The sequence below is a fragment of the Pogoniulus pusillus genome, chromosome 16 (assembly GCF_015220805.1).
Source record: "Pogoniulus pusillus isolate bPogPus1 chromosome 16, bPogPus1.pri, whole genome shotgun sequence".
Lineage (NCBI taxonomy): Eukaryota > Metazoa > Chordata > Aves > Piciformes > Lybiidae > Pogoniulus > Pogoniulus pusillus.
Window position 1 is genome coordinate 19584446 of NC_087279.1, and position 12744 is coordinate 19597189.

Genomic DNA, 12744 nt, shown 5'->3' on the forward strand with positions numbered 1-12744 from the left:
GACCCTCATGGGACTAAAATGGAGTGATGTCAGGCTTTGCTACCATAAAACTGCTGCTGGAATTGTGTGTTGGTGCCTTTTCCTGTGCTTGGATATTGTTTTTTGGTTTTATTATGTGTATGGTAACTCAGATTATTTTGCACAGTGTCCAGCTGGATGGAATTTCTTAGTTCTGTTCCATTTTTTTGTAGAGTTTTGGTATTTTGCCTGTGGTTTTCTTCTAAAGTTACCTTTGTATGTTGAGTTACCTTTGGAAATACTCTGTTCAATATTCTAGCAATTGTAAAGCCTTCTATATAGGCACTGAGTCAGGGCTGATAAAGTCTTCAGCAGAGCTGCCATTTCTGAGTCCTTTACAGCTCTGTGCTTTGTACTAGCTCGAAGGGGAAGGTTAGACTGAAAGGTTAAGTGCTGCAGCTGGGAATATTTGTGTGGTTTTGGTTCTGCAGTTGCAGTGCTATGAGACTGCATTATCTGGGACTTTTTGGTGTGAGCCTGACAAATCTGAGATTGCTTTGCACAAATATACCTGCCATTGCTAGAAGTAGTTTGTTTAGGTGGGAGTGCTGAAAGGTTGCAGTACCACCACAGCAGGAACCCTGCTCTAAGCAGGTTACAATCTGTGCAAGCTTTGCCAAGTTTTTAGTATTTAAAAGGCTAGCCTAGTCTAAATGAACAGAACTCTTGGAAGCTAGCACTTCTGTGAAGAAGGCTCTTACAGTGTTTTGGAGGTGTGCAGGTGCTGATAGCCATTTTACATTATGTCACAAACCAGAGGGAGGGAGGTGAAGGGTGCTGAGAAGGAGCAGGGGTATAGAGACTCAATGCTTCCATACACAGAATCACAGAACCTTAGAGGTTGGAAGGCACCTCCAGAGTATTGAGTCCAAACCTCCTTGCCAAGGCAGGATCCCTTAAAAGTAGTTCACACAGGAATGCATCCAGGCAGGTTTGGAAAGTCTCCAGAGAAGAGGACTGCAACAACCTCTCTTGGGCAGCCTGTTCCAGGGCTCTGTCACCCTCACTGTAAAGAAGGTTTCCACTCACGTTGAGACTGAAACCTTCTGTGTTCCAGTTTTGAGCTGTTTGCTCCTTGTCTCATTGCTGCTGACCACCAAAAAGAGATTGCCCCCAGCCACCTTGACACCCACCCCTCAGATATTTGTATACATGGATGAGATCTCCCCTCAGTCTTCTCCAGACTAAACAGCCCCAGGTTTCTCAGTCTGTCTCCATAGGGGAGATGCTTCAAGTTCCCCAATCATCCTTCGATTTCTGCTGGAATCTTTCCGACAGGTTTCCTGTCTCTTGAACTGGGGAGCCCAAAACTGAAACACAGTATTCCAGGTGTGGTCATCACCAGGGCAGAATAAAGGAGGAGAAGAACCTCCCTAGCCCCTGCTGGCCACATTTTTCCTGATGCTCCCCAGGGTTGCCATTGGCGCTCTTGGCCACAAGAGCACATTGCGACCCCGTGCAGAAACTTGCAGTCCAATATGCAAGCATATACTGAAGTAATGTCAATTCCAAGTTGTTTGGAGAAGCAAACTGGCTGGATATTTCATGCTGAAGTTGTGGTCATCCAAGTGAAATGTAGTGAGCATGGGAGTTGCATGAGTGGTCCAAATTTGTACCACTTAGCTCTTCTTCTAGAGCACCCACACATTCAGCAAGGCTTTGTAATTCCAGTGAACCTTCTAAAGTGTGATCTGCAAACCCAGAGAAAGAGGTCTGTAAAAAACGCTGTCGGGGTTGTGTTCCTCTCTCTATCCTAGTCCGTGCCATTCCCTGACTCCTGGCTGTGTTTTCCTTTCCAGGTATCTCTACTGGAATACCGCAAGCGGAAGCAAGAGGCCAAGGAGGGCGGCGACTCGGTGCCGGTGCGCAGGGACTCCTACCCGACAGGGCAGCACCGGACTCAGTGACTGACACAGACGGGCACCGGCCCTGTCGGGGCTCTGTAGTACGAAACCCCGTCCTCCCCACAGAGTGGCTTCTCCCCCTTCTCATCCCTCCCTGCCTCATGTAGAGGACATCAGCCCACCAGACTCGAGGGGTGCTAGTTCCTCAACATCATCAGCAAATCCCAGGAGAACATCAGCAGCAGGTGGTGAGGTGTTGTCCTTCCAAGCAAGCCTGAGATTGCTCCACAGAGAAGCAGCAAGCTCTCTCGGGAGCATTTCCATAACAATAAATGCAATCGGATGGATTCATGCGGGTCTCTTGGCATTGTTTCTCTTGTTTCATTGTTAAACAACCATGACAGATACCAGCAAACATTTCAGCCTGCCGTGTAGTTCTTGGTTTGAGTATTAAAAATCTCGTCTTGAGAGATAGGAAGTTAAATGCTTTTCTCTCTCTTCAGTCAGTTTTCTTTTAAGGTCTCAGATTTGAAGGTCTTACTCTTGTGGTGAGAACTGAATCCAGGTCTTTTCTTCCTGGATTCTCCACTCTTTCTGAGACATGAGTGGTACTAAGTCAACCTCTGTTCAGAAGGAAAACTAGCAGAGCTCTCTGCATTTGGGAAGCTGGGGACAGTGATAACAACCCCAGTTTTCTAATGCCTTGCACGTGTGGCCTGAAGAGCAGTTACCAGACTGCAGTCAGTGGCTTGCCAAAAGCATGATAAGGTTTGAGGAGGGGAAAGGCTGGTCTTCTACAACTTCTAAACTCAGGTACTAATGTCTAGTCCAAAATGTAAGTACTGCAGCACTCAAAATGGCAAAGTGTTGTCATCTAGTGTCAGTGCAGCATTGTTAGGATGCTCTGCTGGTTGGAGTGTTTAGTGCCCTGGCTCTGCTGCTTGGTAGTCAGGTTCTGTTCCAGCACACCACAGGCAAAAAGGAACACCCTCTTAGTGTGGATTCTCCAAAGGCAGCTCTGTCACTGCTCATGTAATAGCAGGGGATGGTGAGAGAGAAGATCCTCAGCAGTGCTGAAGGCAATGAGAAGTGTGAAAGTGCTTGAGAAACACTGTTTTGGGGTGAATGTGCAGGAGTAGTAAGTTCTGTTCCCTTTTCCATCACTCTTCATGCAGAGATTGGTAGAAATAACTTGTCAGTACCTCTCTGACAGTACTCTCTTCTACCAGATGACCTCCTGCCAGATGCTGAGACTGGCCACAGCTGAGACACTCAGCTGACAATTAGTTTGTAATCATTATTTTCTAATTGAAATATTCTTCTATGCAAGTGTTAACATCCCATGCCCTTATCCTCTTGTCACCCTTCCTTCTGCTTGTAAAAGGACGAAAGGAAAACATAGCTGAACAAAAAAGCTGGCTTGGGGTGAGGTGTCAGTGTGGCAGCCCAACCCTAGTACCATGCTTTATGTTACGTGAGCTTCATCTGCTGCTTCTCAGCAGGTGCTCTTCCTTCAATTTCTCACATGGTTTTCTGAGTAAATGTTGTGTGGGAATAAAAATCATTTTATTATGGAACACTGGATCTAAAGCTGAAACCATGCTGATCATTTTTGACATGGGATTAAGCAGATGTGCTGCCTTTAAAATTCTTGTTCTGTGTTTTGATGGGCAAGGCTAACAAACAGAGTCACCTTCTGCTTTTAAAAGCTGTGTTAGAAACTTCGCATTACCAAGAATCATAGAATCAACCAGGCTGGAAGAGACCTCCAAGAACATCCAGTCCAACCTATCACCCAGCCCTGTCCAATCAAGCTAAAGGTGTAACTCAGTTTCATCTTTGAGCATCTAAGATTTCAGGTAGACTTCCAGACATTTCACAGTAGTACAGTGTTAGGGGCAGAAGGAAATGTGGGGAACTAAAAATCACGTGTCTTCATTTTCAGGGTTCTCCAGATCTTGTGCTGAATTCTGCAATAATTGCCAATAGCTTTCATTAAAAAATAAAGTTTCAGTCTCCTTCAGTTAGAGCCAATTACAGTGTAAACAGATGTGCTGCTGCCCAGCTTACATTGCTGCCCAGTAAACCCAGCCTAGCAGAAAACCATCTCCAGCAAGACAGTAGCAGCAGCAAAGGTGTGAGCTCACCCCATTCACTTCCGTGAGGTGTGATCTCTGGCAGCTCCTGCTTCAGTGAGGCTTTAAACAAACAAAATTTAATGTCAGACAGTTCTCAGTGTGTCTTTAAAAAGAAAACAAACACAGAAGGTTGTAAATACGGTGTTAAGCTGCATGTTGCACACTGCATTTTGTGTTACACTAAATACTTCAATTCAGGCATTTTTAAGGTGCATATTCAGTGTCTATAAGATAAAGGCATTGTGAATCTGGTGAGACCCCACCTGGAGTACTGTATCCAGTTCTGGAGCCCCCATTACGAGAAGGATGTGGACGTGCTGGAACGTGTCCAGAGAAAGGCCCACTGAGTTGATCAGAGAGGCTGCAGCAGCTGCTTGTGAGGACAGACTGAAAGAGTTGAGGCTGTGCAGTCTGGAGAAGAGGAGTCTCCAGGTCACCTTCTTGTGGCCTTCCAGTATCTGAAGGGGGGCCTACAAAAGAAGCTGGGGAGGGACTTTTTAGGCTCTCAGGGGAGTGACAGGACTGGGGGGAATGAAGCAGAGCTGGGGATGGGTAGGTTGCAGGCTGGACATGAGGAGGAAGTTGTTCAGCATGAGGGGAGTGGTGAGAGCCTGGTTGCCCAGGAGGTGGTTTGAGGCCCCTATGCCTGGAGGTGTTTAAGGCCAGGCTGTATGGGACTCTGGCCAGCCTGATGTAGAATAGGCTGTCCCTGGGTATGGCAGGGAGTTGGAACTAGATGACCCTTGTGGTCCCTTCCAACCCTGACTGATTCTGTGATAAGTGTTGTAAAGGGGTTTGCATGGTAGATTGAATATTGGCCCAAAGGGTTCTGAGGTTTGCCTGTGGATATGTTTTTTATTCTACAGACTGGCTTTAGGAAAGCTACTTCCCCACTTTTCCACCCTCAGGCCAGACACCTGTAAGTGTATAATGGAACAAGATCTAGCACCAGTCTTGAGCAGAGTGTTTTCCACGTTACAAAAAGACAGGTCAAAGTATCATTAATGGAACAAATGGCCAAGCTAGCTCGCTCAGGAGTGTTGCATTATCTGACTGTACTGTCTTGAACACTCCTAGGATCATAAAGGTATTACTGGGCTTCCTTCTGGTTTAGTTTGGATAAAAAAACTGCATCTGACCTTAAAACAATACCAGGATTTGCAAAATGCTGTGGAATCTCAACCAGTTTTTTTTTCTCCCTGGGAGAAGGCAACAAACAAACAGAACAAGGGGACGCAGTCTCAAGTTATGCCAAGGCAGGTCTAGGCTGGTAACATCCTAGGAAGGAAGTTCTTGCCAGGAGAGAGTGATTGGCATTGGAATGGGCTGCCCAGGGGAGGGGTGTGGGAGTTGCCATCCCTGAAGATGTTCAAGAAAAGGGTTTGATGAGGCACTTAGTGCCCTGGTCCTAGTTGACTGTGCTAGGGCTGGGTGATAGTATTGGACTGAATGTCTTGTGGGGTCCCTTCCATCCTGGTTGATTCTATGATTTCCTAAGGTATCCTGTGGATGTACCAAAATGGATATTTGTGCCATAGTTTTGATCAGAGTAAAGGACTTATATTTTTCTGAGAGCTAGTGCTATCATGGTGACCAGTGGACTGGCAGCCTGAAATCCCACAGAAGGTTTATTTACATTGCAAAAGGGAGTCAGAAGTTTATTTCCCCATCTGTCCAGAGAGCTGGTGGTCTCTGAGCCCTCCCTTCTGTCGGAGGGGTTTGCATCTGCACTGACGTTAGGCCAGGACATGGAAGCAGAGGCTTTAGAGACAAACCTGTCTTGTGATCACACCGAGGACTCCACGGCCCCCTTGTGCTTTGGTCGTGTTACTCTCAGTCGCATACCAGCAGGCCTCAGCTGTCCCTGGCTTTGTGTTGCAGGATGGTCCCAACGTCAGTGGAGAGGCTTCGAGAGGGCAGAGGCATACTGGAGAAGGTGCTGCGGAGCGGTGCGAAGGTATCGCAGAGAAATGAATCCTCACCTGCCCGTGACAGTGCTGCCGAGAGAGATGCAGGTAGGAAGGTGCTCACTTGCTCCCTGGGGTAGGACGAGGAGCAGTGGGTGTAAATTGCAGCCAAAGAGGTTCTGCCTCAACACAAGGGGGAACTCTTTACTGTAAGGGTCACAGAGCACTGGCACAGGCTCCCTAGAGAGGTCATGAGTCTCCTTCTCTGGAGACTTTCAAGGCCTGTCTGGATGTGTTCCTCTGTGATCTGTGTTAGATAGGATTGTCCTGCTCTGGCAGGGGGGTTGGAATCAATGATCTACTTGGGTCCCTTCCAACCCCTAACATCCTGTGGGCCTGTGAAGGTGCAACTTCTGAACACTGGGTTGGTGGGAAATGATGGGCTCAGATAATTTGGCAAACTTCTCTGTGGAGTTGTACCTTTAATGTTATCAATGCCTTAAAAGAGTACTCTGCAAACCATACTTTATTGTTATTCAGATCTTGCTTGAGCCCTATATCCCTTCTCTGGAAGGCCTCCAGGTTTCTCCAGGGTTTGGAGTCAAGACTACCTGCACCTTGGCTCTGGCAGGGACTGCTTCTTAGGGCAGATGGGTTAAGCAGCACTGCCTCAATTGTCCCTTATGTACTGGGGATGACAGTGCTATCATTTAGTAATTCTAGTTGGCTAAACATTCAGATGCATTATCACCCTGAAATGCAGGCTTTAGGCAGGGCTAGGAACTGATTTAGCTTCTAAGCCTTGCTTCAGCTCGTTTTGAAGTGATGTGATTCCCTGTGTGATTACATTTGTCAGTTTTGTGAAGTGCACATCCTCTCTAAGATTAATGCAGTTCTGGCTTGAAGTTCCTCATCAAGGGGCATGCAGGGTCAGTATTTGCAACTTGAGCTGAAGTTTTACCTCTCTTCTCTCTCGGTGGTCTGAGGGTGATATGTGACTTTTCAACAGATGAACAGATCACTTTATTGCTGCCTATTATCTCAGCTGCAAGATGGAGTTGCTTTCCTTTTACTTCCATTGCAGTCTCTGTTTTTTCCTAACAGTGTCCCTCAGAACTCTGATGGCAGCTGAGACCTACAGTGATGGGCTATTGTATCTTAATAACTTAGTCTGTGTGTTGCCATCAGGCCTTGCTTCCTCCTAGCTGATACATAGCTGATACAATTACAGCTTGGTATATCTATAGTAGGGAAGCCAGAGCCTAGTTGTGTGGTTTTAGACATGGGAAAATTAGTGCCTCTGACCCAGGCTGGCACAAAGTGCTCTTTGGGTAATTCAGCAGCAACAGCATTTTCTGCCTTTGGACTATCTCATTTCTGAGCATTTAAGGCCAAGTATATATTCCCTTCATACCAAATCCATTTGCAGTAAGGTGCATTTGAGACCACTTTCTGGGTTCTCAGCCATGGTCTTCCTCTTTTTGTACCTCTAAGTGCATCTCTTTTCAGTGTGTCTTGGGAGGGAATCCTCTACTCTGTGGAATTTTACATGGTTTTGTGGGATCTCACTTGGAGTCTTTTTATTGTCTTTCTCATACCAGTGGAAGTGTCTTTCATGTGGTTGTTTTTTAGGAGGGTGGGCAAAAGCCAGGTTCTTGGAACAAGCTTTTTGCCCACTGTAATCTGTATAGCTCTGTCTCTTCAGTCTCACCCAGCAGTTAGGCTAGAGTGAATTTTTTATCTACACTGGTCCATTCTTCTCTCTTATTACACAAAACCCATCCTGCTCTAAGTCATGGAAACTTCATGCTGGAGCTGACAAAAAGTTTTTATCTCTTATTCTGGTTGAGCAAAATAGTTTTTCTCCTTTCACATACCCTGGGAATTCCTTCAGTAGCTTGTTTAGATTCTTGTTTTGATCTGCAAGCCAGCCTTTCCCTCCCTCATCTGCCAGTCTGCTTCTTAGTGGAACACTTAGTGAGTGGCTGAGCCCTTGCCATGCCTGGTATCAGCTGCAGGAGTTATGAAGATACACATTGACTTGATGCTGTAACACAATATAAGGGCAACTAAAGCCCCCAGGTATGGATAGTTTGCTGATGGGGACTGTAGGAATGAAATGGAGTCTTGTGTGGTGCCACAAGAACTGCAGCTGCTCTCAGTTAAAGCTGTCATTTACCTGTTTTTAGGGTGGTCACAGGTCAGTACTGCCAGGAAAAGCAGTTCTTCTTTATGTCCTTTCTTGTGCAAGGATTAATAAATGGGAGGGGGGGAGGCATGTTTGCTTTATCTCATAAGTTTGCATAAAGCAAATCCAGGAAGGTTTTAGTTCATCTACCCTTTGTAATTTAGAGTCTTTACCTTGTCAAGGGGGTTTTGTGAATAGGCACTGCCAGTAAATTAAGCAGCCTTGCTGATGTGCCTGGCCTTTTAAGAAACAATTCCTTCCAGGAAGCTTTAGTTTTCTTCTGATTCTCATACTCAGCTTCTGTTAATCACAAGAGTCTCGAGTCTCCTGGACTGAACACTTTAAGTCTCTTCCCTGCATGGCTGCTCGACAGAACATGTCCCCAGCCTCTGAGTTTTGCCTTTCTGCAGTACTTGGAATGACTCCTACAGCAAACAGCTACTTGATGCTTCCTATGCTGTTTCAGAGGATGGAAGGTGGCACAGGACATGCTCTGGAAGCTTCACACCCTGATCTTTGTGCAGATCCTGTGCCCTGAGGAAGGAGACTTCTGGATCTCAGCAGCATACAAGACAACTCTGTAATGGTTCCCATGTAGCTAAGCCAGCAATTGTGGTGTAGCACAGAGAAGACAACCACATCAAAGCCGATGTTGGCACCTCTGCCAGTGCATCTGGTGCACGGCCAGACCTGTCTGGCAGAAGTACAGAGCAGGCTTGGGCAGCGTGTCCCATTTCATGGCTGAGAGACACCTGTCATACAAATCTGATACTGATACCAGCACTGTTTCTCCGAGGCTCTCAAACACGGCTGCTGAGAATCCCTGGGATGCTGCAGATAAGCAGCTCTGTCTCCTTAGACGGCAACATAACTCCTATTTGAAATCTCCTAGACCCACCAGTTCTACTCCACCCTCTGCAGAGCATCACCAGCTGAGCCCCACACTTGAAGCAGTGGCAGCTGAAACATGCATGCAACAGAGTTGCTGGGGCACTTGGAGTAAGTGCTTTTTGCCTGTCTCAGCCCAGGTTCAGTTACTTGCTAAGAAAGTAAGTTCACTCTGTCTCAGATGAGAGTGCTCCGACAAGAAGCAACTTAGTCCTCTTTATCTCACATAACTGAAGTAGATGCATGTGTACTGTACTGCTGCTACCCTTCAAACCTCAAAGCATTTCCATCCTCTTGGCTTGTTTCCGAAACAGGCATTTCTCAGATCTAGGAGTAACTCCCCAAAGTGGCAGCAGAGAAGCTCAGTCTTCAGCAGTGTCTGCTATACCTTTGAGGAAAACCTGCAGCAGGATCCTGCTGAGAGCTGTCTTAAGGGTCATTTTTGTCTCCCCAGCTGTAACTGTAGCCAGTGTAGATTCAGAGCCGAGTGGAGAATTGCCAGGTGCTTAGAAACTGTCTTCTGTCCCTGACATCCTGCCAGGGAGCTTAGGGAGCCCAGGCTGTGTCTGTGTGTGGCTGTCACCAGTAGGCTGGTCCAAGGCAGGTGAGATTTGCACTAAACCAGAAAGAGCTGGTGGCAGGGAGGCAGCAGTTCCTAACATGGCTGGTTTGTACACGTAGAGGTTTTGCAGTTGCCATTCACTGGGCTTCTCCAGCTCCTGAGACACTGATGGCTGGAGAAGCTGCTCTTGTCTGGCTGCAGACAGATGGGGAGTGTGCAGGTGTCATTTGAGTGGGAACTGTGATGGCCTCGGTCCAGAGGGTGATGTATAACATCTTGCCTGTGCATTGCAGACACAGCAGAAGGAGACACTCCAGAAGCCCACAAAGGACCAGCAGTTTACAGTCCTTCACGATACAACTACCAGGTAATTTTTTTCCTATGTTATCCACCCCTTCTGAAACAAAGCTTCTAACAGCATAGGAGGGAGGACTGGGTCTGGCTGCTAGTTTATTGCCCACCCTGCTATGCCAAGCACCTTGGGTGTTGAGGAGGTAGCAAATGGGGAAGTCTGTCTGACATGCTTGTTCTTTTTTTTCCCCACTGCCTTGTTCAGCTCCTGCAGTCTGACAGTTCACAGGCAGAATCGCAGACCCTTCTCCAGCAGAGCTCCTCCCCCTACAGAGGACACCTTACTCCGTCTCCTGGATACAGCTATCGAGCAGCAGCACAGAGGACAGGACACAGCCTCTCCCACAGCTCCTCAGAAACATCCCTCTCCTCCACCTCCTACTCCAGCTCAGCCCACTCAATCTCCACAGACTCCTCTGCCCTGTTTGCAGGGAATTCGGGGTATTACAGCAGCCAGCAGCACTCTGGCAGCAGCAGTGGCAGCCTCCTGAAGAAGAGCTGCCCTGCTGCTGCCAGCCCAGCACAGCAGACGGCTGTGGACTCTCTCTCCTCCGAGTCGGGCTCCCAGCCGTGCTCGGGCGCGTCGGGCTCCAGCTCTGCTCCCCCAAGTGCTAGGTCACTACAGTCAGACTTGCGGACTATCAGCCTGCCGAGCTCTGGGCAGTCTGTTCTCTACCAGGGCTCCCGGGGGGCAGTGATTTCCAATGCACAACACTATCCGCACCGTGGGGGAAGCAGTGTCCATCAGTACAGACTTCAGCAGCTTCAAGGTTCTGGAGTAAAGACTCAGACAGGACTTTCCTAGGGCTGCCTGGACTCCAGGAGGACGAAACTGCCCATAGCTCCTTCCAGTCAGCTCTGGAAGTGGCTCCTGGGCCAGTGTTGTGAGCTTGCACTGATGCTGGGGTGCCAGGGGTCAGAGGCTGAGGTCTGAAATGCACAGGTGAGATTTGTGAGCAGTGTTGGCCTCTGGCCTTGCAGGAGAATGCAGATCTCTCTGAGGCAGAGACTGCAGCAAAGCTGTTCCTTGGTGCGTGTGGGTCCATTGCAAAAAAACCCAAACAAACAAAACACAGAGAGGAAAAGCAAAATGGTTCAAGTGCAATGACTGTGGTGCAGCCTCTGTCTCGTCCGTGCCTGTGGCCAAGGTCACTCGTGCAGCACGGGCAGCATTTCGAATACGGAAGCAGTTTAAAGGAAATGTTGGGGGAAGTTGAACTCCAGTCCCAAAGTTCTCTTTATAGGTCAGGTTCTGGGTGCGTTCTGGGGAGGGCTTTAATCCGTTAGGACCATTCCAGTCGCAAGCAGACAGGCGCGCACAGCTGCCGTTGGGCCTGGGGCGTGACTGCTGCGGTCGGAGCTTTTCCCAGGACCGCGGAATCTCCGCCAATGTGAACTAGCACGGGGAGGGGAGTTGGAGCAGGTGTGTGCCTGGCACTGCCAAGGATCTGGGGTGCGCTGTTGCGTGCTGCTCTGACGGGCGCCGTCGCCGCGTCCGTTGCGGGTCTGAGCAGGAGCGTTGCGGGGGCGGTTGCTGCCACGTGCCGCTGCCGCGTTGTGGAGGGGTCCCTGGGAGCTGGCCGAGGCCGGGTAAGTAAAGTGATGCTGGGGCTGCAGAAAGGGTTAGGTGTTGGGCGGGAAGCCCAGACTGTGCCGCGCCGGAGGCTGTCCAGGCAGCGCCGCGTGGGACGTCTGTCCCAGGCGCTGCCACCCGCCGAGCCTGGCAGCGGAGGCAGCCCAGACAGAGTGCCGCTGTCTGTCCAATTCCATACGATCGCCAGCTTCTTTCTCACTTGTTTACTGTAATATCAGGCGTGTTTTTATTTATCTAATTTTATATTCAGTTATAACCATAGTAGGTTAGCTAATATACGACAGGTGTCATCCCTGGTGCTGCAGTGGAACTTCTCCTTTCTCTCGGATAACATGATGCTGTGAGTCTGTCTCCCCAGTCTTTTCAGATGCACAGTCTTCTTCCCTGGGTTTTTTGTTTTGGTTTGGTTTATTTTTTTTTCCTTAGGACTGTTACAGGTTTCTCTCATTCACAGCTGAAATCAGGTGTTTGCTCGACCTAGGGGAGACTTTTAAAATGTTGAATCAAAGAGTAACTTTCTCACGCTGTCTGGCTGTGAGCGTGTTGGGATGGAACTTGGCACCCCGCAGCTGGGTGTCCGTATACTGTATAAAATAGGTGTAAACTTCACGCGGCTTAGCCCTGGGGTTGCAGCCTCCCCTTCCGTGCTCTGAGCAGCACGGGGCAGGCAGGCTCTGCCCTGCTGGGCAGCGGGAGGGGGCCAGGGGAGGCCCTGCCTGGAGGCTCCAGCACCTTTGGGCGCAGCAAGGGGACAGGAGGGGAGGGACCCTGGAAAGCTCTTGGAAAAGGTGGGGGCTGTAGCTTCTTACTCTAGTGGAGTTTTTACACCATGCTGTAACATTTGAACTTTCACAAGAGATGTAATAATTTTGATAATAAAAATACTTAACTTTAAAAACAGTGTTTTTGAAAGTTTTTCAGTTTCCTTAGCAGCTACCTTGGGTGTGAGGGCCCAGGTCGCAGGGCGAGAGGAATGCACATCGTTGGTTCTTCCTTGTCCCTGCAGGGGCAGCTCTGCACAGTTGCCTTTTGCCAGCATCATGGGTGCAGCCAGGGGCTGTTCTGAGCTGGATGGAACTGTGTAACTGTGGCCTTGCTGCTGCTCCTTTTGTTATTCAAAGCTCCTTTGGGGAGGAGGTGTGGCAGAGGATGTCCCCTGCGCTCTTGCACCTGCTTCAAAACCTGGCTTCTCTTGCACAGATGCTAGGGGGTTTTGCTCTCGCACTGCTTGCCTTTTCCTTAGGAAGTCTGAGA

At 48.7% G+C, this 12744-nt stretch overlaps 1 protein-coding gene across 1 annotated transcript in view; it reads left to right on the forward strand.

The window, feature by feature from the left end:
* The window catches only part of SETD5 (SET domain containing 5), a 75488-nt gene extending 63100 nt beyond the window's left edge, over window positions 1-12388 (forward strand). The window contains 9 exon segments of the mRNA XM_064156849.1: window positions 1818-1877; window positions 1879-1917; window positions 1919-1969; window positions 1971-2000; window positions 2002-2074; window positions 2077-2110; window positions 5882-6015; window positions 9839-9912; window positions 10102-12388. Of these exon segments, the coding sequence (XP_064012919.1) occupies window positions 1818-1877; window positions 1879-1917; window positions 1919-1969; window positions 1971-2000; window positions 2002-2074; window positions 2077-2110; window positions 5882-6015; window positions 9839-9912; window positions 10102-10701 (1095 nt within the window). The 3' untranslated portion in view covers window positions 10702-12388.
* The last annotated feature ends 356 nt before the right edge of the window (window positions 12389-12744 follow it).